We start from the raw sequence: 27,983 nt of genomic DNA, 5'->3' as shown, positions 1-27,983 counted from the left end.
GCATCAGTTACTTCTGGAGAAGCTATTTGCCTGTGTCTAACTGAAGATAGTTGCTAAAACTGAAGAATAAAATCACCATCATGAAGCACTTCCTAAGGTAACTTTCCTTTGTTTATAGAATGCCCTTGACTGGAATGCTCTTGATTAGAATACCCTTAAGACAAGTTCCAGTTGAGATTGGTTTGTATCCTTTGCTTTAAAATATTGCATCAAGGCAATCATTTTGCTCAAGAAAAGCTGGGTTATATAATCATTTGATATTGAGCAAATTACATACTCCAAACTAGTTTAATTTATTCATTGTATTTCTATCTCAACATTCCTATAAAGAGTGTAAGGCAATATACTTACTCATTTTATCCTCCAAACAACTCTGTGTGAGAGGTGCAAAGACATCCAATGAATTCCATGACTGAATGAGACTGTTAATCTGGATCTGACCATAACCACTATGTTAGCTTGACTATCTTTCCCCATCTTATACATTTACACTTTTGTGTAGCATGCTGAAGTACTGATCTCCCAGCCATTGAAAATGCTTCTTAATATCTTCTATTCATTCTTTAATTCCAGTAGGCATTGCTTATTTACTTTCAAGATGAACTTGGGACTTAGTACCTTAAACTTTGAGGAACAAAAATTGAGAGGCTCAGGATGAGTTTAAGGCTGAACCAAAAAAGGAGAAATGGCTCAGGTGCTGATAAAAGTTATGAAAATGTTCATAGACTTAATGGTTATGACTATCCTCAGGGATAATATTACATTGACAGTGTGATGAACCCAGGAAGCACTTGTTATATTTCTAAATCTACTGCTTAGTTTAGACGCCATCAGTTATTAAAAGCAAGCAAGTCAAATTAAGACACTGTTTGTACCTTACGCCTACAAGCTAAAGCATTATTTATTTATTTATTATTTTCTATCCCGCCTTTATTATTTTTATAAATAACTCAAGGTGGTGAACATGCCTAATACTCCTTCCTCCTCCTATTTTCCCCACAACAACAACAGCCCTGTGAGGTGAGTTGGGCTGAGAGAGAGTGACTGGCCCAAGGTCACCCAGCCAGATGGAAATAATTGCTGGAAATTCCACACATCTTTCACTTGGAATTTCGCATGTAGCAAAATCTGTTGTGGCCTTCCGAAAACAATTGAAGACTTGGTTCTGCCACCTCACTTGGGGCAGGAAGGGAAGTAATAACACCTGGAGATGGTTAGCGCCTGAAATGGCCCCTTTAGATACACACAAATGATATTCCAACTGCTACTGTCATCTGGATTTTATATTGTATTTATGGTTATGTCCTATTTGTATTTATATTTATTAGAGTATTTTAATATTTTTATCTTTGTTGTAAACCGCCCAGAGTCCCCCCTTTGGGGGAGATGGGCGGTGGCTAAATTTAATAAATAAATCAATAAAATCTTGTGGTGTGATATTAGTGCATTGGTTACATGATTTCCAAATCCCTGAGATTGCTCTAGATTTATTTATTTAATATACTGTAATATACAGTGTTTTATACCATTTTCCATAAAGGCATACTGTATTTCCAAGCAGTTTACAATTAAAGTTGCACCGTACAAATAGTGTTGTATTATGTTAACACAATTACGAAAACAGCAAATAAAAACAATGGAAAAAGATGGAAAATAAAAACAGAACAGAACATTCCTAACAGGAAAAGCCTATGTGACAAATGTTACATTCCTAAAAGAAGGTGCCTCACAACTTTCAGGCAAGGGAGGACATTTTAAAATACAGAGCAGAACTGCCCACAAGTAAGTGCAAATTGACACCTGTCATTCTTGGCACATCCAACAGGAATTCCAGGATCTTTTAAAAAAAATTTAAATGTGGAAGCAACAGGGCAAATTGTGAACAATTCTTTTTATCTAGAGGGGAGGGAAACAGTGTTTTATACATTTTAAGGAGGGTTATGGACATGATTTTTTTTCTCTGTCCCAAGAAAGCTACCGTTTTGTTTGAAAGAGAGTTTTTGGAAACTTGATTGGGCTCACTGGCAGGGAGAACAACCAGAAATCCACAGATACACTTTTCCTCAGGGCATTCTTTGCTCTCCATTGGGAAGAAGATAACAAAAATTGCAGGAATGCTTTTCAGGAAGTGAAGAATATTATGGGATATGTGTAGATGTTTTTGTCTTTTTTTTCCTTTTATTAAGTTCATTACTGTTTTTTCTTATTTTTTAAAAAATATATTTTCCTTTTTTCCCGTTTTTGTGTATTTGTTTTTGTAAAACTTAAATATACTTTTCAAAAAAGGGAAGTGAAGAATGTTTTGTGTTTCTTACCTTCTCCAGACTTCTGCAGAAATGAGTTGCTTTCTCCCCAGCCTTTGGGAACAACAAATCATGACTGACCTGTAGTATTGAATAAGTTCTGTACCTTTATGTTTTAAAAGATAAAGTTTATAAGTAATGCATGTATAAATAACACATAATACAATTAATTGAGATGTGTACCATTGTGTAGGAATAAAATCATCGAAATATTTTGTCATAATTCAGTCTTTGTGTCTCAGTGTGCACCTGTTGGGCTGTATAATTCTGATCTTTGATTAGTCTTAAAATATTGGACTGGTCATTGACCACAGTAAAATCTCTCTCTCTCTTTCTCTGTCTCTGTCTCATCTTTAAACAATTAAACAATTAACACATACCACTGATTTAAGATGTTAATTGAAAATGACAGCTGAGTTTACAGCAATTTCATGATCATGGATTTGTGGAATTCCTAGGATGTAACTTCTCAGCCTAATGCATTCCTAAGGCATGTCGTAATTTGGATATTTGGAAAAACAATATTAGACTTAGTAACAAATTTACTCTGTCCAAGCACAAAAGGAGGAAAGAAAAAAAGGAGCGGCTTGTGCTTCTTAGACTGATGGAAATACTGTGACATAACCTTTTTAAAGCTTGCATCAGTAGTAACCTCAAGTCTGTGCTTCTGGTGAAGTGGGTTTTGCTTTTTTATTAGTCCTTTTTGTGCTATTGTAATCTTTGATGTCCTGGGGGAAAGATACCATTAAAAATTGCTGGGTACAGTACAAACATCAGATCTAATTTGGTTTGTTGGGGTTATTTTTACTAAAACACAGAGGCCCAGTGAACAGGGCAAGGTACAAAAGACATATAGTTAGAACTGGGCACTTTTGAGCTGAGGAATTTGTATTTCATGCCAGAACTCAATCATTTATTTATTTATTTTTACACAAGCCCATTCCTGGTCATTTCTAGCTTTCTAATTTCAGTGAGAAGTCACGTTGCTGTTGCTAAAAAGGCTGAGGACAAAATTATTGTCAATCTGCCAGTGTCTGCTCAGAGATCTTGTTCTGTCTTTTAACCACCTCTAATATACTATAGACATTAGTGCAAATATTGTCCGTATGAATTGTTCCCATGCTAATAATTTACAATATCCCCATTTTGAATACTTCTCTCTGTGTTGCATTCTTTCCAGCGTCTCAAAGCAAGAATATTTGTTCTGGCATGTTTGGAATGATCTGCTCAGAAATAACACTCTGTCGATGCTATGACCTAAATTATTAAAAGCAAAGTATTAAGCTGTGTCAGGATGAAAAGCTTTTGGTGGCTTGGGGCCACACAGGTGTCTGTGGGACACAGTTCATTGGGAGGGATTCAGAATGGATGGAATCCTGGTACACACGTCAACAGGGTTGGAATTTGTCTTTGTTCTGGATTTTTATTTTTTTATTTTTTTGAAGTTAGGATTGGGAATATTCTTTGTTTCTTTCATTGAGTTAGAGTTTGTAGTATAATTTTAACTTGCTTTACAGTTCAGAGTTCCCTTGGCAATTGTACCCAAAGAAGACCCATGGGCCTTGAATCTGCAGGTTGCTGCAGCTGTGCGTGTTAGAATCATGCTCTTTCTCCTCCTTATGCTAACACCTTCATTGCTATTGATACCAAGAAGTTATAAAAACTCAATGCTTTCATTGGCTGGTGGGGAGGAATAAATCCTGGATTTGATATATATGGGAATGGCAGTTTGCTGGAAATATATTAATTGTTACTCACATATAAATATGCTATATCTCCTAAGGTTATTTGAGTTGACCATCCCAGTCTATCCCCAGAAGAAAATATTTTCCTTGTCTTCAGAGTATTCAACGGCAACTCCTAGAGTTGGCTTGCAAAGCAGAGCCAGTGAGTTAATCTTTGCAGATCAGTCCCAGGTGCTCTCCATGGTCCTGTTGCCAACTAAAGAGCCGGGGTCACAAACAAAGGCTATTCTATCAGTCCTCTTAATTTATTTTAAAAAGCAGTCAGAGCAGAGCAAAACTGCCTAGAAAGGGAAGGAAGATGATAATACCAAAGCTAGTAGGTTGCACTTCACCTTATAATAAGGTGCCAGAAAGCTTTAAATAGAATCCAGTCTTAAGGTTATGGAGGAGTTTTATTTGTTCTCTGGAGACTACTGTTAGAATTGAGCTATGTTCTGGTAATCTAAGAAATGTTAGATAGATAGATAGATTCATATTCTAGCCAATGAAGCATTTTAAGAGAGAACAAACTGTAATCATCTGTAGCTGAAATAGTATGTATATATCTGTATGTATTTAATGGTGAAGCTCAGTGATTTAATAGGAATTGTTAGGTTATGGTTAGAAGCAGATATTTTCTAAAACATCAATTTTGATGGAGTGGTAACACAAAGCTCCTCCTTTGGGGGAGATGGGTGATGACAGAAATGTGAAATATAAATAAATATAAATACAATCACAGACTTAGTCCAATTCATGTGGCTGGGGAAAACTGGGAAACAGTTATTAGTTCCAACAGCCATCCCTATCTGTATTTTTAGATTGAAAAATTATGAGACTTAGGCTCATCATGGAATTGATGGGCAGAATTAATATATTCCAAGTCAGCCAGTTGCTTTTGTTAACTGTGTTTTTTCAGAGTGTCTTTGCCCAGAATCCATAGAACCATTGTTTCCTATGTTTCTGTAAACCTATTTTATACATTCCTTACTAGAGGCAGTGAATATCTGTAGTGGGGCTGATATTTATTCCACTCACATCTAGAGAAATAAATCACTAAGGCTGCTGAATCGTGAGACTAGGCTGCAGAGTATGCAGTGTTTTTGAACGACTTTATTGTGATACTAACTCTGGTTGCCATGGTGCTTCTTTTTATCTAAACAGATGGATAAAATGAAAAATCAGTCTTGTTTTTATCTGAAAATCTAGCTGTTATTGGGGGGAAATTCAAGGAAAACAAAAAGAGCATCAGTAAAAGATAAAGGTGGCTGTTTCCTCATTGTAATGATTTCAAGTTAAGCTCAGATTTTTACTGAGCTTAAGTCTCAGTTAAATATTATAAAATACATACAAGCACTCCAGGCTGAACAAATGTTCAGGTTCATTATCTCTCACTTCGTAACATTCTTTGTTTCTGCTCTCTGCCCATGCGTGATGCTGTGAGTGGGCAATAGGCTTGCATTTATGTCTTGCATTTTTGTAACTGGGGAAAAGCAACTACTGCTGGTATTCCATAAGGCTGGGTGCAGTGTGATACCAGCTGCCTTTGCATTCAGTCCATAGTCCATTCACTATGATGCTGGGGATTACCTTCATTTCTGCTTCAGACACTAAGCGGATGCTTCTTTCTATAGATAGATCTCCTGTAAATTAAACAGGGAGTTGGAAAAAAATCCAGAACCTATTGCTGGATAATACCTTTATTCGGACCAATCAAGCCAACCAAGCCAGTTTGGTCTAGTGGTTAAGGTGCTGGGCTGGAAACCAGGAGTCTGTGAGTTCTAGTCCTGCCTTAGGCATGAAAGCCGGCTGGGTGACCTTGGGCCAGTCACTCTCTCTCAGCCCAAGAGCCAATCAGGCGTAGTATGAGAGTTCTAGTCCCGCCTTAGGCATTAAAACCAGCTGGGTGACCTTGGGCCAGTCCCTCCCTCTCAGCCCAACTCACCTCACAGGGTTGTTGTTGTGGGGAAAATAGGAGGAGGAAGGAGTATTAGATATGTTCGCCACCTTGAGTTATTTATAAAAATAATAAAGGTGGGTTTAAAAAAAATCTATTTTTCTTTTAAATGACATCACAACAGGTACAATTTCCTCTGAATCAAGCTTGAGGTCTGGTGAGTTTTTCCAGAACAGCTGTACACACTTCCAAAGCACCATGGTGCCGCTACATTCACCATTTCCATCTTCTAAGAATGTTTTCAGTGCTTTAATAAAATAATATACTGCCGTAGGGAGTGACTTTGTTTGCAACATGGCTACGTATGTACTTACTAAAATACATTTTTAACATAGGTGGATCGAGGAGCTTGGTAGGTTGCAAGGAAGCAACCGCGTTGCTCCTTCCACCTCGAGTTAACAAGTGTCTTTAGTAAGGTTGAATTTGCTGCAAAAAGAGAAGGAGCAACTGTTCTTTTTCCAGGGAAGGGCATTCCATTCAAAAAGAAATACCAATATTGATGGGGGGAAAAACCTTACTGCTGTTGCTGATGCATATTGAATTTCAGCATGAAAGAGGTAGAATTGGGCAGCTTTCTCCCCATCTCTTAATATTTGTTCAGGGAACAGTACGCTATGTACATGCAAGGTTTGTGAGTCCCCGTTCTGAATATAATTATTTTGCATTAAGGTTGTACTACTATTTTTATAAGAGAGGGGCATTATCTTGTGATCTTGGTAAAATTAGGGAAGTCAGATCATCTTAAAAACCTAATCCATTTCATAAATAGTGTGCTTTTATTGCAGGATTTCTACAAGCAAGAATTTATATTGTATAAAAATAAGCCATTGAAACGATAGCAGCCTTAACTGTACTTAAGTCTATACCATTCTTGCTCCTAAAGAAGATCTCCAATGTCATAAGTTTAAGGTGGAGGAGTAGTGTATCAATTGAAGGTACCCATCAAATGAATGTTCACTTCCTGTAGTTACCTTTCTAAGATGTAGCACTTCCTTTGTAGTATCCCACTGTAATATATTAGTATGCTCTACAATCATTTTTGGTGCTACAGCTGTGGTGTGGTCTTTCCTATCAACTCTGCTTAGCTTATTCTGCAGTTTGACTAAGACCCAAAAGACCAGTCCTTTGCATGGTAGCTTGGAAATAAAATGGCCTTAGCAAGTGTGCTTGGGTGTGCAGCCAATATACTGTATGTATCCCTAGGAATAATAATTGCAGAGTGCAAATTCCTTGTACCAGGTTCTGCTAAAAACTAGCATCACTGAGTTTAGAATTATAGATTTCTTAACCAGCTGCAGAGAGATCGGTTCTGTCAGATGGAAGTATTCTTGACAATTATGGTAAATGAGTATGTCCCCTGAGAATCACATGCTTTAAGAACTAAGCAACATACATTCAGCTCTAATTCTTCTGCTTCCATAGAAAAGGAGGGAGATAGGAAGAATAAACCAACTCCTTGTAGGCACATGCCCTTTAAAGTGTACACATAATTTTAATTCATGTAGATTGCAATCCTTTGTACACTTACCTGGGAGTAAGCCTCAGTAAATAGTGTAGGGCAATGTTTATACAATACTGAATTTAGCTATTTGTCTGGTTTGCACAATACACTGATCCATAAATTGACCACTCTGTCTGGCTTCATCCAGTGCACAGAAATGATCCAACCATATTTTTAACCTAGTATGTTGTATGAACAAAGACTGGGACTATGATTCTATAAGGATGCTTGATGACAACACCAGAAGGGACAAGGCTGAAGTTTTGGGGGGTTGGAAGATTTTAGCAGGGTGGTTTTATTTATAGCCTTTTGAAGATTGAACACTCTCATTTTACTGTTTATTTCAGCAAAAGTCTTATTTTTGGAGTGTTTTGCAAAAAAGGGTTTTAAGGTCTGCATATGGCTCATGCGTTGCCCACTCTGCTCTAAAATGTACATGTATGTACTAAGAGTTTTCCTCCATAATAGGTAGCAATTGGATTGCTGCAGAAATTAAGTCATGGGTGTGATAAACCATGGCATTAGTGTCCCTACCTTGTTCACCTTTAGCCCCAGCAACTCCAAAGAATGATTATGTCATGCTGGCAATCCTTTGTTTACCATGCTAAACTCATTTTAAAAGTCTTTCTCCTGAGGATAGGCCCTATAGAGCTGTGCCTTAAAAATATTGTTCTTAAATTCAGTGAAGTTCAGGAATGCTGTCATATCTTTTTGCTGGTACAAAAGGCTTTCCTGGGTTCTCATTTTAAGGATTCTTTTGACAGAATGCTTGTCCAGGTGTGCCTGTACTTCTATTGCAAATGCTTGTGGCGCTGCCTGAAATTTGTGGTGCGGAAACTGACCGGACGATGTGAGCTGCAAAGGATCTGCTATAATATCAAGCCTGGGGCTGAAAGAACTATGAAAATTGGTAAGTGCCTTTAGGGCAACTCTTAATATTTATTTTCATTCATTGTACTAAGTCATAAAATGGTTGATTTGTTTGTGGCTTAGCATGATGATTGAATCCAGCTTTTGTGGTTTGTAGAATATTACTTAGAGCTCACCAGCTGGCTCAAACCATGATTACAGTGATTTATTATATGTGAACCTAGTTTAAAATGATTTATTATATGTGGACCTAGTTCACATGTTTAATGTATAGTCACTCTCTGTGTTTATGTGTACTTCATCATAAAAGCTAATGTTTCAGAATATTTTGTTGGAAAGCATGTTGTTCTGCTCTAGGCTTCCTCACCCTGGTATCCTCCATATACATGGTTTAAGAAAAACTTTCCTCCTTAATCACAATTAAAGGCAATACAATCTGCAACTGAAGAGCCTCTTAAAGTTCTGTTGATCTGTGGCCACGAGGTGTTCTCATCAGAAGACAAAACTTAGCAAGGAAGTGAACATTTTATCAAGTCGGGTTCATCCATCATATCACATCAGTTTCCTTATTAGGAGCAAACAGTGGTTGATACAGGAAAAGAACAGACTTGCCCTTGACTACACATAATTATTTCTAACTTTCTTTTTTCTGGGGAATTTAGCAAGATAGATAGCAAATGGAACAAAGACCACGTGTTCTCTTTTCTTGTGTAGCTTGTGCTGCTTATCATCAATTCTCTTTCCTCCTAGTACCTGATCTAATATTGCAATGGCTTCTAGCTTGTTCTGTTGTTCATCCTAAATATGGCTTTGGTTATATCTGCTAATGTTTGGCGATTTCGTGATCCCGCACTGGCCATCCTGGTTCAAGACTTTAGGAACTCTAGATTAGAAGGCAAAGATTGTCCTGCTCAATAAAAACTTGTTTTACATTCCTGAGACAAATGGCTTATTTTTTTAAAAAAAACTTATTTTATTAATGTTTAAAACTTCACTGACCTCAAAAAATCTTTTGTATACATGTAAGAATCCAATGCTGTTTGTTTCCTAATAGAATCCCTCCTTTTTTTTTTCTTTGCTGGTGAAAGCCCAATGATTAAATGTTATTATGTGGTTCTATTGGCAACATTGTTAAAAATGCTAAAATGTAATAAAAATTAAAAATTTCAAAAATACTTTTTCCTAACAGAAACATCATTGAGGAGTTCAAAAAACAAGGTAGGTAAAAGTCTTTCTGTATTGTATTTGTTTGGTGCCACAATATTAGCTCTATGATCTATATTGCAACACCAGGATAGGACCTCAGTAGCAAACAAGACTGAATGAAAACCTGGCATAACTGAAAAAAAATCAATATAAAGGAAAGAAATGAAATATAACCTCCTTATCTTACTGGCTTTGGGATACCTACCTGACATATTTAGAGGGCCTGGAACTGATTGCCTGGTAATATCAATGCTCATTGATATGCCTTAACAAATAGTGGTCTTTCATCCTTATCCTTTTGACAACTGTTGAATATCCATAAGATGGAAATTTAAAGGTTGCTTTGTGCACTAAAGACTCATTACTATTATCTTTAATTGTTATTCAGTTAAAGAGAACACAGATGATAGTCTTTACTGGACACCATGATGCATGGGTGTCCATGGGGGGGCGTCAAAAAAGACGGTGGCTGCAACCCTGCCCCTTTTTAACACGCATCATGCATGACTCATAAAAAGGGGTGGAGCTTTGATTGTGTGGTACAGCTCTCATCTTGATTTTTTTTTAACTCTCCCTGACTCTTCCCCCGTCCCCAGCCCCCAATGGGCCCTGCATGTATTTCAGTGCAGAATTGATCATGATTTGGTATGATGCAAGCATAAGTAGATCAAGGTTATATGGACCTCTCACCATAGTTCCAATAATTTATTTCTATTACATTTCACTTCCTGTGGGAAAACTGATATGAGATAAATTCTTCTGTTTCAGTTGCTCCAAAATTCCATTAGTGTTCATCCAGATGCAATTGAAAAAACTGTGGATGCCATTATAGAACTGAAAAAGATTAATCCAGCTGTAAACCCACAGTAAGTTTTCAATATGTGGCATTGGGGGAGGGAATATTTTCAGACTTTGCTTTGAGCTTCTTTAAAGTTGATTTTCCCACATATTTTCCAATACAGCACAGTTTTAGGCAAACATTTTGTGAAAGGTAATTCTTTGTCCTGATCCCTCATGAGCACCAACATGACTATCTTGAGTAAATAATTTTTCTACTAAAACTGCTGATGGGCAGCAGGCACAGCTGCATCGTTCCCTTAAACCAATTCTTTACCATCCCACCTTACCTTACTATATAATGATCATTTCACGTGCACATTCGGTTCTTAGTTGTTCACTTAGAAGCAGAGCAATGCCATAAGCTTTTTTTTGTCAGACAAAATGTACAGAGTTCCTTTGCCCTCAGAAAGTCCATGATATTTTTTCCATCCACCTCTTAAACAAGAAGGGTGCAAATTAGCTGTGAGAACAAACTTCAAGGAAAGCAGTAAAGATGAATTGAAAGATGGCATGTCCACGAGTTCCCTTTCTGTCTTTCACCCTCTGTACAGCCACATGGAAAGTTTCCTTCCTGCTGAATTAAGTAGGCTGTGTGATATAGAATACATAGAAAGTCAGATTCATGAGCAGTATACATTGTCTCAAAAAATGCCGTTTTTCCTGATGAAAAAGTGACAGAGATAGGCCACCATTTCATACCAAGGTAATATCAAGCATGCAAAGCCAAATTACTGAGAGTGCCATGTTGTCTGGCTTATCTTTTCACTCTAGGCTAAGTGTATCTCTGCAGGCCTGCCTTTTACAGATTGTAGGGTACAGAAATCTGATTGCAGAGGTTGAAAGACTGCGTCGAGAGCCATATGATTCTGAAGAGGCTCAGCATGAAGAAATGCTTCTGAAGGTATGTGCTTGAGCTATGTTTACAAGTAAGCTTTATCTCTTTAGAAGGCCATTAATAAAGCAACACGCTCACAGTATTGGTCAAAGATTTAGACCAGTGTTTCTCAACCCTGGCAACTTTAAGATGTGTGGATTTCAACTCCCAGAATTCCCCAGCCAACCATGCTGGCTGGGGAATTCTGGTTTTGACATACAGTTCTTCCTAAACTCATAGAGTGATTGGAGATCTTCTAAACTGGGGAGGACGGTATAACTTTTTTGCTTATATCTTTCGCTTCCAAAGGCTGCAGGCAACAATGTGATATTGTTAAAATCAGTATAACCAAGATTTTCAATGTGATGTTATGAGAGATAGGGAAATAAAGGGTAAAATGGGAAAAACCTGACCTTTGGGAGCATTAATAAGCAAAATGGTGTCCTAAGCCTATTGCCAGACACCCATGTCTCCAAACCTACCACAAAGGGCTGAAAATATTGACTGTACTGACTCTGGGGGTACACTGAGGCCTGCCGATTGGGTGCTGGGACCATGCAGGCTGTGATTTGTCCACCCATAAGCTAATCCAACTTCTCCCCCCCAGTGTAGGATCTTTATATATATATATATGTATTAATGTAAGACAGTTGCCATCATTATTATATACATGTATTAATGTAAGATTGTTGCTATCGTATAGTTTTATTGTGTCTGGCCTTAGGGCTGTAATAAACATGATGATGATGAATTTAGAATGTTAACTATGGCTTCTTCTGTTTAAAGATCTCTCAGAGGAGCCAAACTTTCCATAGGAAAGAGATTCCACAGCTGAACAACTTTCACTGTCAGAAACTTTCTCCTAAAGGAAGCAACATATAAATTAAGTTGATTTATTAGTATGAGCCAAATCATAAATCTGCTTTTGGATAAGTACACCAATGTTCAGGTCATTGCTCTGGTGTCAGTAGGCTTGCAGACCCAATTCAGAGTGCTGATCGTTACCTGTAAAGCCCTATACAATACAGCACCAGGATATATCCAAACCACTGTGCCAGAATTGTCTCTGCCTGACTAGTCCAAACTTCTAGAGATGACCTTCTGTTGGTCCATCTCTTTGAGAGGGCAGTAGTCAAGTGGCAGGCCTTTTCATTAGTAATGCCCACAGTTTGGAACATGCTACTATACAGGTACATTTGGCCCCATCCCTTTCTGCACTTCCCAAGGCTGTTAAGAGCATTTTGTTCCAGTGTGTCTTTGGCCTTGAACATCTGTGGACAACCATTGTTATGATATACTATTTTTGTTATGCAGTTTTGTCTGTTTTATTCTTACTTTGTTGTACATTACCCAGAGTCTAAATTAATTGGGGTGGTTTTCAAATAACTAAAAGACGGCATGGAAGATGATGATGATGACACAGACTCTTGTCATCTCACAATTAGACTACTATAATTCCATTTACATTGGGCTGGCTTGAAGATGACTCCGAAGTTCCCAATGGCACAGATTGTGGCTGCCTGCCTAATTCTGACTGGTTTAGCAGATTAACACCTATTTTGCAGCCAGTCCGCTTGTTGCCACAGACTGCTGGACCCTGCTGGTGATCAATAGTTTCAACAAAGTTCAAAAGTAAATGACAACCTTATCAAGTGTTTTTTGCACCAGTTCTCTGAAACTGAAAATATTATATAGCCATTTGCTTGCCTGGTATTCTAGCAACATTCTGGATATGAATCCTAAGACCTGGCTGAGGCCTCAATATCCATTTTTTGAGAAGCAGAGCCTCCAGTGTGATAGGTCCCTATTTTATTTTTATTATTTTTCCTCCGCTGCTATGCTCTTACAAAAGTAGTATAAGGGAGAAAAATCCCTCTTTATAGCTAATAGTCTTCATAGCCATTCTCTGATTTGCAGCTTTGCCTAGAGCTTTGTGCCAAGCTAGAGAAAATAACTATTGAGGCCTAGTCAGGATTCTTGCACCTTTTCTATATTAGAGCAAATAAGATTTCCCAGGGGCCATGTTTGAAACGTCTGCCATGTCTAAGGAGAACTCCTTGCTGATCTTTATTTGGCACATTGCCCCAGGATCCTTCAGTACCATGAATAACAATAAAGGCAAAGCAAATAAGGACAGATTTTGAAAAATATCATTGCACATGAGCCTTGTGTTATAATATACCTGTGATTTTTTTTTCTTCTGGAGCTGTGGAAATGCTTGAAACCTGATTCTCCATTGGAAGCTCGGATTTCAAAGCAGTGGTGTGAAATTGGTTTCCAAGGTGATGATCCTAAAACGGATTTCAGAGGAATGGGCCTTCTGGGATTATATAACTTGCTGTAAGTATATTTTTGTTTCTTTCATATAATTAATTTAAAGGTACGAATTGTATTTTCTTTTTTTGTTTTTAAATCCAGCCCTTATCAAAGAAATTATTCTTCAAACACCTGGAAAATCTGACTTCAGTTCATTGCAGCTATCTGTCCCTGTTGAGGATTTCTTTAAATCAAGATTGTAGTGCCTACAGGAAAACAGGGTTTTGAATTTAAATACAACAATTACAGGTACTCCTCACTTAACAATCATTCATTTAGTGATGGTTTGGACTTATAACGGTGCTGAAAAAAATGACCTACGACCGATCTTCACACTTATGACCGTTGTAGTGTCCCCATGGTCACATGATCATAATTTGGGCGCTTGGCAACCGGTTTGCATTTATGACCATCACAGTGTCCCGTGGTCATGTGATCACCACTTTCTACCTTCCCGGCTGGCTTTTGGAAAGCAAAATCAATGGGGAACTGTGTGATTTGCTTAACAACCATGTGGTTCGCTTAACACCCACAGTGTTAATAATTGCAGCAAAGAAGGCTGTAAAATTGGGTCAAATTCACTTAATGACTGCTTCGGTTAACAATCGAAATTCTGGGCCCAATTGTGGTTGTTAAGTGAGGACTACCTGTACAAAGTCACCAGTTTGTTTAACAGGGGTATCCAATCTCTGTCTTTTTCATCCTCTGGTGCTCTTATATAATGATTTAATTCTTCAGTTGGTGTATGTTCCCGTACATTTTCAGACAAGTTAAGTTAAGAATATTTCCTGGTATGCATTTGGTTAGATTATTTTTAACAGGTGTGTACCCCATCTATTCCATCACATATGGTGCAATGGAAAGAACAGAACTCAATTCCCATGCATGCAAAGAGGTTTGTCTATTCATTCTAAGTATATGAATGCAGTTCCAGATGTTGAAAAAAAATATACCAGAAATAGATGTGATGATGTCATTAAATATTGACACATGGCATGTGTTTGTCCCTCTCCCTTCCAGATACTTTGCTGAGCATGATGGTCCTGCAGCTCAGCAGATTCTCTTAGACTCTCTTCAGCCCAAATATAGGTAATATTTGAAGCTGGAAATAGCAGCAGCCTCTAATAAATCATTTGAAATATCAGTTTGCATCCCTTTTATTCTTGATGTAAAATACTCTGTTTTCCTTGTATTCTTTTACTTGGGATGGGGTGGGGTAAAATACTTTGCTTTTACATATTTATTTCACTAAAAAATCATGAACATTAATCCATGTTTATATATTTTTTACTTATTTTCCTTTCTTTTTTCATCTTTCACAATGAAGGGAAATCACTAAAGAGGAAATAAGGTAGATATATATTCCTTTTCTATTTTATAAGCTTTGAAATATAGTTTGGAAACAGACATAAAGGGGACCCAGAGGCACAGACCCAAAAAGATCTGAGAAGTTGGCTGCTAGAGTCCCTGGGAGTCAGGCACCATTTATTATTATTACTATTATTATTATTATTATTATTATTATTATTATTGACCCTGAAAGCTTCCTTGCAGGAAGACCCTGGTGAGGGAGAAAGGAGTGATTGCATGTTCTAGCTGCAAATGAGGACAAAGAAGAAGGTCAGGGAATAAAAAGCAAATTAGGACTAGCAAATAACCCATCATTTTACATTCTTCCTTTTCATGAGCCAGTGGGAACACTTCCAAACAAAGCATTAGATTGTAGTAAGATTTTTTTTTATTTTACAAAAGTGCTCATGGATGTTGGTGGAAACATGCCACCTCCTCATTTTTAATATTGTTTTTAATTATTTTCATAGGTAACTTAAGAGATATGTATTTATTTATTACATATATACCCACCATTTCTCCTTATATAAGCACCCAAGGCAGCTTACAACAGTTAAAACAAAATACATAATATAACATATGGGTATAAAATCAGTAGAAATGTTATTTATTTATCATACTTATATAGCACCATAATCAGAATCAACTCCTACCAGTTTTACAATAAAATAAAATCAGACAGAGTTGGCACCTGACTCCAGTTGGCTATGGCATCTCACAACATAAAAACAAACAACGAATATAGAAAAAACATATAACAATAGGTTTTACATAAATGTAGCAGAAACAGTTTTGTGGAGTGCATTAGTTAGAACATTGGGGGTAGTTTTGAGTAATGTAAAATATGTGTGGTATTCTTTTTTTTTAAATCTGGCCATTAATTTTTGCTGGTGAGTGTTTTCTGTTGTGTGGTGCTGCTTCTAAGACCTGTGAAAAAGTGGTGGCAGCATCAAATATAAAAAGCAAAAAAAATCAAGTACTGTATGTGTATTAGCCAAAATGACAGACCTACTGCATCCCATAAATAATAGTATATTATTAGTAATTATAGTAGATAATATATCTACTACAATTCTTTCCTAGAATGTCTAAAGAAATAATTGATTTTTAGATTATATGATGGAGTTGGTGGGAGCTCATGAAGTATTAGCCTGAGTTCCCACTCTCTCATAGGGACAACTGGAGAAAATAATATCCTATCCTGCTTAAAATACGTAGAATGAAAAGATTTGAAACAATCTGAAGAATTAAAGAATTATAACAGCAGGACCCAAGCTTCCATTCTGGAAATTGGTAATGGGGAGCTGAAATCCAACGGTGATGGTTAAAGCATTGTAATTTTATTCTACCATCATGTGGGATTTTGATTACACACATTCTCAATTGTGTGTTGTGACTTGGTTGACTGGTGCCTGGCCTGCTGGATGTCACAACAGCTCTTTTCTTTGTTGAAGTCAGTATTGTTTAATTTTAAGAAGTGAACTAAAAATCTACATTAAAATTCTTCATCCTCATTAGAAGCAACAGTCTTGGTAGTCATTGGTTTTCAAATATTAAAGGAAATGGTGCAACACATCTCTAACTGAAAGTTCTGTAGTCTAGAAACCACCACTGAGCATTTCTGCTGTTAATCCTAAACATCTGAAATATCTTAGTTCCTGCCGCGTCACCAATATCGAGTTTCTCCTTCTTCACTCCCAGTGAAAAACAATTTACTTTTTCTTCCAGGAAGGTGTTGGATAATTGTCATACAAAAGGTAATGGAGTAATCACCATGCCGCATCTTAGTGCCCCCTTTTTTTCTCTCCAGTAATTCAGAGGAAGTTGATTCAGTCTGTCTATAACTTTGTAACCTGGTTTATTTTCCTTTTAGGCAGGATAAGATAGTCAGGAAGTAGATTCAAAATCACTCCTTTCTCTTTTCCCAATCTTCTCCCACAAGAAGCCTCCTGAGATGCAACCAATCTTGCTTGAGGACTGAAAGGATTATGGGTTATTTATCCATTTGTTTATTTTTAATGATACTGAGAGCTGCAGTTTCCCATCCAGATGTAGGGGAATTCACTTGTCAGAATCAGGTGACATACATATAGGTTATCAGGAATGTGGGGGATCATGTGTAAACTAGTTTTCGGATGTTTTAAAAAAAATCCACATGAAGGCAATACATTTTCTTCTTTTCTCCTTCCAATAAGTAATGTTATTTTCTCTTTTTCAAGTGATTTGTGTCTTACCTGCTTTAGGAAATACCAAAGGCTACAGTCAAACCTGCTCAGAAGTGAAAAAAATATAGAACTTTCACATTTTTTCTCTCCTTGGTGCAACCTTTTTTTAGGCTGCATGGAGAATAAACGTCTTTGACACAAAGGGGGTCAGAGTCACAGAAACATGTTATTTTGCGCTGAGAAGTGTGTTATAGAGATAGGTTTATAAGCAAAGCGAGTTAAATTGGCTTCAGAGAGAAACAATTTCAAAAGCCAGAGTAAAACACTACCAAGCTGATTGGTTTTTCCAGTGTGGTGACATACTGTTGGGAGAGAACCATTTTTCATTTGTAAATCACCCCCTTATTTAACTTTTTCAGCAAATACAGCAAGACTGAATGGGAGAAGAAAAAATTTGATAAAGCTATTGGGTAAGTGCAACATTCCAAACCAGAAAGCTCTCTTTACAGCGGAGCCAATTTTATCCCATCCCGACCCCAAACAGCCTTTTGTCGTTCAGGCTGATGCCTCTGATTTTTTGATTGGGGCTATCCTATTACAAAAGGATTCTGCCAGACTCTTGAAGCCCTGTGCCTATCTCTCCCAGAAATTTTCCGAGACGGAAAGGCGCTGGCATGTCTGGGAAAAAGAGGCATTTGCAGTGAAAGCAGCATTGGAGGCTTGGCGTCACCTTTTAGAAGGGGCGACTTGCCCTTTTGAGGTCTGGACAGACCACCACAACCTCGAGGCGCTCCGCACGCCCCGGCGCCTCAGCCCTAAGCAGATTTGCTGGGCTCAATTTTTCAGCCGTTTTAACTTTCAGCTGAAGTTTATTCCGGGGAGGAAGAATTTTTTGGCAGACGCGCTTTCCCGACTGCCCCAGGACGTGGAGCCTGTCTCCGACGTCGTGGGGACTGTGCTCTCTGAGTCTCAATTGGGTTTGGCCGCTGTCACCCGGAGCCGCGCTCGGGAACAGCTTCCCCCCCCCCCTGCGAATGACTCCGGCGCAGCCCGCTCCGGGCCGCAGGCAAGCACAGATGCCAGGTGGGTTGCGTGCAGATTTTGGCCTCGCATTAAAGTCTGATCCCTGGCTCCTTGCTAACCCCGACAAGGTTTCCATGGAACAAGACCTCGCCTGGGTGGAGGGTCGTTTATACGTCCCTGACTCGCAACGATCAACTATCCTCAGCCGGTCTCATGACAGCAAACAGGCTGGTCATTTTGGGTTCCTCAAATCCCTCCACTTGACCCGACGCCAATTTTGGTGGCCCTCGCTGAGGAAGGATGTCAAAACGTATGTGGCATCCTGCCCCGTTTACGCAATGTCTAAGTGACCGTCCGGTAAACCCCAGGGACTGCTGCAGCCCGTGGCTAACCCTTCACGCCCTTGGGATGAAATCTCCATGGATTTCATCGTGGATTTACCGCCCAGTCAAAAGAAAACAGTCATTTGGGTAGTCAAAGACTACTTTTCCAAACAAGCTCATTTTGTCCCCTGTGCTTCTATCCCGTCGGCGCAACACCTGGCGAAGCTCTTTTTGGTGCACGTGTACCGCCTTCATGGCTGTCCCTCTCGCTTGGTGACCGATAGGGGCACACAATTTACCTCACGGTTTTGGCGGGCTTTTTTAAAATTAATTGGCACAGAGCAAGCATTGTCAACCTCCTGGCATCCCCAGACTGACGGATCTACTGAGATCCTCAATGCCACCCTTGAACAATTCCTCCGCTCCTACATCAACTACCACCAGGACGACTGGGTGGATCTGCTTCCTTTCGCGGAGGTTGCATACAATAATGCTGCGCATCAAAGCACGGGACAAACCCCCTTCAGGGTGGTATCGGGTCGGGACTTTGTCCCCATTCCCAAGCTCCCACAGCCCCTGTCTCCAGTAGTGGCGGCCGGTGATTGGGGTTCTAAACTCGCAGACTCCTGGCCAGTCATTAAGGACGCCCTCAATGAGGCACAGACCTCATACAAACTTCAGGCTGACAAGCACAGGCACCAACAGCCACCTTTTCGAGTAGGGGACCTGGTTTATCTCTCCACCAAATTTATCAAATCACCTCAACCTTCCAAGAAACTGGCCCCCAAATGTATTGGCCCCTTTCAGGTTATACAAATTGTGAACCCGGTCATGGTGCGTTTGGATCTACCGCATAATTTGAAGCGGCTGCACCCCGTGTTCCACTGCAGCTTACTCAAGCCAGCCAGTGACCCCTCCCGGTGGCATCCACGCACCCCCCCTCCACCTGTCATGATCGACGGACAGCAGCACTTCGAAGTCAAGGAGGTGCTTGACTCCCGCAAGCTTCGTGGCTCCCTCCAATACTTAGTGCGCTGGAAACACTTTCCCCACCCCGAGTGGGTTGCTGCCCACAACATTCAGGCCCCCGAGCTAGTACACAACTTCCACATGGCATATCCCTCCAAGCCCGCGGCTTGATTTTCTTCAGGGGGGTGGTATGTCATGATCGCTGTTGCGATGTTTGCAACATCGTAACGGCTCGCATGACAAAGCGCAGATATGTGTCAATGACTGGAGAGGTGCGGGCGATAAACCGGACAAAGAAGGTAATGGGTTTGGGAGATCTATTGAACAACAAAGTCTCACCACCCGGTAATCAACCATTGACACCATTATCAAAGAAATAATCAGGGCGAGGTTTGGAAGGGCGCGGCCAGGCTTTCGAGGAATATCGAAGTCTAATCGCCTGGTAATGGACCATTACCTCGCAGGAAGATAAACGGGGCGATGCCCGGGGCGAATGGGGCTGGACGACCTCTCACCTATCAAGCCTGGATGACCTGTCACTCCGTGGAACTCGTGGGGCACACCCGGGGAGTATGGGGGTGGAGCACTGTTTGGCGCGAGGCTATTTAATTCAACTTTTGGCATGCTTCCCTCCCTCTCAGCTTTTTACTGGTGTGCATTCTATTCTGAATAAAAGCCAGAACTTAAACTTGATTTAGAGTCTGAGTCTTTTATTTAGTCTTAGGCATTCCTTACAGGCTGTTGTTTGCTGCTTGGTTGATTGCCTGAGTTAATAGTTCCTTGATTAGGGTGTATTGTGCTGTTTGATGGTTCATCTGGTGTTAATCCTAGTGTTGATTTTGATCAAAGGAACACCCATGGGATCACTGATTTCAGGACTTATAGCAGAGATCGTAATGCAGCATCTGGAAAGGATAGCACTCCCACACATACAACCCAAAGTATGGATCCGGTATGTAGATGACAGTTTTGTCATAATACAAAAGAAACAACTGGAAGAAACCCACAAAACCATCAATAACATCTTTAATGGAATGAAATTCACAAGGGAGGAAGAAAACAACTCACTACCATTCCTGGACATCCTCATCAGTAGAGGAAATGATGGTAAGTTAGAAACACAAGTCTACAGGAAAGCTATCCACACCAACCAAGTGCTCCACTACCAAAGTAACAATCCAACCTCCCACAAGGGAAGCTGTGTAAGAACATTATTCAGACAAGCACTTACACACTGCAGCAACCCAGAACACCAGAAAAAAGAAAAAGAACATCTGCACAGCATCTTTCAACAAAATGGATACCCGCTCAACTTTATCAAAAAGTGCCTCACCACCCAACCCACTACAACCCAACCAATGGGTTGAAGCTATGAAAAGGATAACATTGCCATACATCAGAAACATCTCAGAAACCACCAACAGACTGGTACAACCACATGGCATCACCGTAGCACATAAACCAACTAAAACTCTTCAAAACATATTAAGCAACCCAAAAGACCCAATAGCCCAAGATGTTAGATGAGTTATTTACAATATACAATGCAAAGACTGTAACAGCCACTATGTAGGACAGACAGGCAGAAGACTGGCAGAGCGCATCCACGAATACCAACTAGCAGTCAGAAGACACGATGAGAACTCCTTAATCTCACAACACATGGACAGACTCAACCATAGGTTTTATTGTAAACTGCCCAGAGTCCCTTTTGGGAGATGGGCAGTGATAAATTTGATTAATAAATAGATAAAATAAAAATAGTTTCAACTGGGAAACTGTGAGCATCCTAGACCAAGCGAAATCCAAAACCCCCAGAGAATTCCTGGAAGCCTGGCACTCAGACCAAGCAGCCATCAACAGACACATAGAGGTAAACAACATTTACATACCATTCAAAAGAGACAATAGAAAAGCCAAAAGACCAGTACACTCCCTTGCCAGCAATCGACACCCAGATATGCAAAAATCAACACTAGGATTAACACCAGATGAACCATCAAACAGCACAATACACCCTAATCAAGGAACTATTAACTCAGGCAATCAACCAAGCAGCAAACAACAGCCCAATCAAGGAACTCCCAGAGAGAGAACACCATCCTCACCAACACAAGCAGGGCAAGCCACTGTATATAAACAGAGAGCAAGGCCCACTCCCTCTTCACATTGAAGATGTTGCCTAGCCTGGCAATGAAACGTCTGCAAGAAAACAACAAGGCTCAGAGAGCACCAAGGACTCCACAGTTCAACCCTGAACTACAAATATTTGCTTCGATTGGTACCCCTTGAACTGTTAAAGTGAACTTCCTGGACAAGGGCAACAGCAAGCCATTTGTGTAACACTGGATGCAGTCAAGTCACATAGAGTCAAATTCAGCTCGAATGCAACTTCATCTTTACTCTGAGGTTTGTGGAAAGGGGTACAAATACCACCAAACTGTGGCATCCTTGAAAGTTGGTCCTGAAATAAGTGGCATGAGGCTCAGAGGGGAGCCAAAGGGGAACTAATGGTCAGGGTACTTGTGATTCACACTTCCTTCCTGATAATATTTCAGTTTGAAATTATTTTATGTACAAACTTCATCGTAACATTCTCAAAATGCCTGTGAGCACGTCCATTCCAAATTATTCTGTATATTTGGCAGGTAGCGTATTTGTCCAAACATTTTAATGGAGTGAGTTTCTTATCTATCCCTTCTTTGAAATCAGGCTTCATCTCCTTATTTCTGTCATGGGAGAAACAGTTCTTCAACAAGGATGAGTTTCTACCAAGAAAACTTTCAATAGAGGCATGTCCAGTATTAGAACCACTGTTATTTCAATGGGAATTGCTTGCTAGGTTTATTTCAGTAAAGAAACAGATTTATTATAGTGCTTGTGGGATTGATTGATTCATTGATTCATCAATTATATGCCATCAAGTTGTTGTCAACGCTTAGCATCCACATAGATTTATTTATTTATTTATTTTCTATCCTGCCTTTATTATTTTTATAAATAACTCAAGGCGGCGAACATACCTAATACTTCTTCCTCTGCCTTTTTTCCCACAACAACAACCCCGTGAGGTGAGTTGGGCTGAGAGAGAGTGACTGGCCCAAGGTCACCCAGCCGGCTGTCATGCCTAAATCGGGACTAGAACTCTCATTCTCCTAGATTCTAGTCCAGCACCTTAACCACTAGATTTTCTCCATGACAACCTGTCCCTAACCTGGTCTTTCAGGTCTTCCAACAGTGCACTTATCACCACTGTAACTGAGTCTATCCACCTTGCTGCTGGTCGTCCTCTTCTTCCCTTTCCTTCCACCTTTCCCAGCATTAGAGCCTTTTCCACAGAGCTGAGTCTTTGCATAATGTATCCAAAGTAGGATAATTTGAGCTTGGTTATTTGTGTCTCAAGTGAGAACTCTGGGTTGATTTGTTTGATGATCTACTTGTTTGTTTTCTTGGCTGTCCACAGTATTCTTGTGGGATGCAGCTCCTTTTAAATATCTCCTGTAAAGGTTGCTGTTAAATAAACCAGACAAATGCAAACTGTTGCAGTCATTGATTACCCATGTATAATTCACCTTTCTCTCAAGAATTTCCTTTTAACAAGTATAGTCTTTCTTTTGCCGGTCATACTGTGATACTGAAAACATGAGCCAGGAAGCAGACATTCAACAAAAGACGGCAGATTCAGACTTTCATAATGGCATGCAGCTATATTTATTTGTTTGTTTGTTTGTTTGTTTATTAAGCAGATTTATAAGGCCACCCAACTCACACACAGTGATTCCAGGCGGCTTACAAAATTAAAAACCATAAAGATGCACAACACAATTATAACTGAAAAATGAAACGTAGAAGTCAAACTCTGTTTAACATTACTTTTTGGAGACAGACTTTACTGTGGATTTTCTAGATGGAATAGTTTCATCAGTTTTAGTTTCATGCCTTGTAATCTCTTTTCTATATTTCTTGCAGATACTCTTTTGCTATTGTTGGCATCAACATAACAGAGCTTGCGTACAATCTGCTTGTGAGCGGTGCTCTGAAAACACATTTCTACAATGTTGCTCCAGAAGCTCCAACGTTATCCCATTTCCAGCAAACATTTTGTGAGTGCATTTGTGTGTGTGACTATTTCTCTGTGTAAGAGAGAGAATGATTGTGTGTGCGCACACAAGCACAATTTTTATCAAAATCACAGGGGATCAATTATGCAAAGTGTTGTATTCCACTGACTAAATTTATGCTTTATATTAAAACTAATATGTGTTTTTAGAATGACCACTGTTTGGCAGTAATAGATCTGTTTTACAGGAAATAAGCCAATCAGTTTTATGAGGAATTTCATGACAAACGAACTTTGGCAAAAGTTGACTTGTCTCCAAACAACCAGAAACTCATTAGCCTCTTAAGATCGTGTCTGCAAAACCTATTAATTTTGTTTTCCCTCTTATATTAGATTTTTTAAAAGTTTACTGGTAGAGGTGTGTGAAATATTCCAACACTGAACCATTTTGATCTCAAAATGCTGTATCCTTTAAAAAAAAAGGATTGCCTAAAACTGAAAACTGAGAGAAGCATTTGCAGCTTATTTCAAAGAGTGTCACAATATATAACTACTGTTATGCTTGTTAAAGATGGAACAAATACTGTAATCGTCAAGCCTAAAATGCATGCCTATATAATTTAAATACATTTTGTGAATTGTGTTGCTATCAAAGTGAAGAATGATGGTGCCCTAAAAAGATTTGCTGTATTACTATCTAGCAGCACTGAGGGGTTTTGGGGAGAAGAAATAGTATTCAGCATTGGAGGGAGAGACTCCAGTGGTGCTGATGAGCTTTATCCTCCCGCACACAATATACCATCCATAAACATGTGAGATCATTTCTACTGCCTGTGAGTTGGTGAAATTGGACCGTTTTTTCTTGTTCTAATTTTTTGCCCATTAGTCTCTGCAGGACAATTAGTCCAGGAAAACAGTTTTGAAATGTCCCCCAGATTCCACTTTTCTGTCTACTGTTTGATAGTTAAATCCTTTGTGAGTCTTGGAGAATTTTTAACATCAGCCAAGACCACCTGCACAAATGTGGCATTAGGACAGCACATGTTATGATTTGCCAATGCCAGCAGATGGGGCTGTTTTATTTCTGCAGTCATCAAACACACATTTTAACTCTGTCTTCTAATTCTGCCCCAACCTATTCTGTTCCTTACCCCTTCAGTAATAACATGGCCCTTGGCTAGCTCAGGATTTCAACACATCACAGAATTCCCCTATTGTTTCTGCACAAGCTGTGACAGTTTCCATTCACTAAGCACAGACAGGTTTCAAGAGAAAGAAGTCATGCATTTCAGATCTTTTTTCAGAATGTCCCCTTGGGTAAAGAATGATAGTTAGACTAATGTTGCCTTGCAATTATCAGGTCAAATTCTGGCTGCCTTTGCATTCCTCCATTCCCACTGGCTTTTATTATGTTTACCTGTGTGACGCTCAGCCATCTCCAGTAACACAGAAGCAGAGCACATTTTTGGCATTCCTATTGTGGTAAAAAAGGGGATTACTAATTTTTTTAATCTAAAATTGCTAGATATAAAGAGATGATGCACAATTTCAAAATGGAACATGTATAGTTAATTATAAATCTGCCAGAAATACTATGTTCCTTTTTTCTGTGTGTGTGTGGGTGGGTGGGTGTATCTATCTCATATATTTTGGGACCTTTTGATCTCTTGGAAGAAATACTGCCTCAGCATTCTTTTTTTTTCCCCTGATTGAAATGGCTGCCACACCTGAACTGGAAATTCCCATGTACAACAATTCTCCATTGGCTACAGATGTACATTTTCCATTCATATCCTTGGTTTTAAATAGTTTGTTCAAAAGGTGCTCCTCTGTTGGTTTCAGAGGCTTCCTACTTTGCTAGTTTGACACAAATTCTGCTAGAAAAACCATTTGAAAGGATAATGATGCTAGTTTCAAGTTTTGATGGCTTTTTTTTTAATGCTGTTTGGGTAGAGCCGGGAAGCACCTTTGCAAGTATACTTTGAGAGAAACCCACACGCTCTATTTCTTCCCTAGGCTCATTTTACCAGAAAGTAAGTTTTTAAATAATCCTTATACCTTCTGAGCTTTTGCTCTGCCAGAATTCCAGCCGCGGGGCTTATGTTTTGCTTTTCCAAGTTTACCTGCTTGGATTTTAGCGCAGTGCAAATGCAGTATCTAAATGCACAGTTAAAAACAATCTAAACGATTGTTTAAAACTGGTAACTAAGCTGTTTGGTTTTGGTTTTGTTCTTAGCTAGAAAGATTGCACTGAAGAGGCATGGTAAGGCTCTTTAGAGAGAGAATGATGATAAGAATAAGAGAATCTATTTTTCTTGGGATGAAACAAATTACAGGTACTCCTCACTTAACGATCATTCATTTAGTGATGGTTAAGACATTGCTGAAAAACTGACTTGCAACTGGTCCTCACACTTAAACTGTCACAGCATCTCTGTGGTCACATGATCACAATTTGGGCGCTTTGCAACCAGTTTGCATTTATGACCATGGCAGTGTCCCATGGTCACGTGATCACCATTTTCAACCCTCCCGGCCAGCTTCTGGCAAGCAAAATTAATGGGGAACCACATGATTTGCTTAATGACCACTGCAAAAAAGGTCATAAAATTGGATAGGATTCGCTTAATGACCGCTTTGCTTAGCAACTGAAATTTCAGTCCCAATTGTGGTCGTTAAGCAAGGACTATCTGTACCTTTGATAAAAAGGGCATCTGGAAAACTAATAATATGCACTAAATACTGCAAAACTGAAGTATCTCTAATCCTGCCTGTCTGCATTAAAAAACAGCACGTGGCTTTTTCCAAGCCAGTGTTTTCCACCTGTCTTGTGTGCATGATGGCAGAGAATTATGAGAATTCCTGTCCAATACCAGAGGCCTGAATCCCTCTGGGCTGACTTGCCTTCAGCAGCGGCTTCCTTCTCCCCAGCGAGATTGTGTTCTCCTGCATCCATAGTACGACCAAAACAAAGTCATAGCATTAAATGACATTTGGATTAGGTTACATTTAGAAGGGGAATAGTAGAAACTGTTTATGGACCAAAGGAAAACCCGGTGCACTTGAATTCAAACCCTTTGACTTTTTGTTCCCTTAGGCTATTTGATGCATGAATTTCATAAATTCTGGATTGAAGAGGATCCCCTGGACATAATGGAGTTCAATCGGGTGCGAGAGAAATTCCACAAACGAATTATCAGGCAGCTCCAGAATCCGAATATGGCGTTATGCCCTCACTTTGCTGCCTCAGAAAGCTTGATCAACCTGTAGCCGTTCCCATGGTTTGGCTTGGAAACACTGCCCCGTTCTTGTGTTATACCACCATCTAGAGATAAATTGCTGATGTATTGAATGATCACGGCAAGTGCATGCATGCTTCTTGATGCAGTATTCATCTCTCGCACTCTCTTTCGGGAACCTCCTCCCAATGCTCCTATGGAGAGTTTGGTCACTGACAAAGAGAGCTCATATTGCAATATCTTGCAGTGTTAAACATTTTGAATTAATGTCCTGTATTTTTCCCCCTTTTTTTAGGCTCTTACCCGCTCCATTTCCCACCACATAATTCATTTAATTAGAGAACTGTATTTCTCTAGGTTGGGGGGTGGGGGGTGCATTTTATTTCTTTTTGTTTATATATACAGAATAGTTTCGTTGGAAACTTGTACTGTGAAAGCCTTTTAACTTACTCGCTTTGTTTTATGATAACTGATCGTTTTTTTTTAAATGGGCATGATCCAGTTATAGTCAACTTTTCTCAGTCCCATTTAACTGAATGGCACTGAAGTTGAGGGGACTAAAAAGTGCTTGCATTAACTGGCATCATGCATTGAACATTATTTGGAAGGCGGTGTATATGACTTCAGCCTGACCTTGGCAAAATACATTAAATGTAACAATTTCTCCCTCATGCAGACATGCATGCTTCATGAAAAAACAATAGTAAGATTTATAATAAAAGTGTGTGAATAATTTTAACGTACATAAATAATTTATAATGAGGCTGCATTGGCAGAGAGATTGAGGGAATTTGAGGGAATGAATTAAACTGGTAAGAGTTCAAAAAAGTACACTGTTGTAAGCAAGTCTCCGGCAACCTTCTGTAACTTGGTGACCTTCATATGCGCTGGACTGATGCCCTTCTCATCAGATGTTCTTCTCATCTCCAACCACAATGACTATAAAAAAGTATCTGTTTGGAGAGGAGGAACAGAGGAGGTTTATCTCATTAGAAGTTTACATTGGACTATTGTCACCATATTCAGCTAAACTAAGAAAATGCAGGATTCTTGGGTTGTGTTTCTGCATGTTTGAATGCAATTTGATTGCGTGTGAGTGTGTTCTGGACTGCTTTAAGGAGTCAAAACTATATTTTCTTCATTTTTCAATTATTGAATTTTGGGCTTGGATTTTCAGCTCTGTTCCTAGCTGAAAGGAATTAATGAAGAGGCGTGAAGTGAGTAAATGTAACTGGTTATTAAGGAAATGACAAGTGATTCAAG

The 27,983-nt window shown here is 39.3% G+C and overlaps 1 protein-coding gene across 1 annotated transcript; it reads left to right on the top strand.

Moving 5' to 3' along the window:
* ELMOD1 (ELMO domain containing 1) lies at window positions 1-27,007 on the top strand. The gene is made up of 11 exons (XM_063304472.1): window positions 1-97; window positions 8,250-8,395; window positions 9,545-9,573; window positions 10,330-10,427; window positions 11,173-11,302; window positions 13,482-13,615; window positions 14,612-14,680; window positions 14,919-14,942; window positions 17,526-17,576; window positions 23,391-23,524; window positions 26,579-27,007. The coding sequence occupies exons 1-11, from the start codon at window positions 81-83 to the stop codon at window positions 26,749-26,751; spliced, it is 1,005 nt and encodes a 334-aa protein (XP_063160542.1). The 5' UTR covers window positions 1-80; the 3' UTR covers window positions 26,752-27,007.
* Window positions 27,008-27,983: the final 976 nt, after the last annotated feature.

The sequence above is a fragment of the Candoia aspera genome, chromosome 5, assembly GCF_035149785.1.
Source record: "Candoia aspera isolate rCanAsp1 chromosome 5, rCanAsp1.hap2, whole genome shotgun sequence".
Taxonomy (NCBI): domain Eukaryota; kingdom Metazoa; phylum Chordata; class Lepidosauria; order Squamata; family Boidae; genus Candoia; species Candoia aspera.
This window is presented reverse-complemented; position numbering and strand designations above follow the sequence as displayed.

Bases quoted from the DNA above. Each gene is read 5' to 3' on its own strand.
- ELMOD1 (XM_063304472.1), top strand. The intron at 13,616-14,611 runs GTAAGTATATTT...TCTCCCTTCCAG, and splicing joins CTGGGATTATATAACTTGCT to ATACTTTGCTGAGCATGATG. The intron at 17,577-23,390 runs GTAAGTGCAACA...TATTTCTTGCAG, and splicing joins AAATTTGATAAAGCTATTGG to ATACTCTTTTGCTATTGTTG.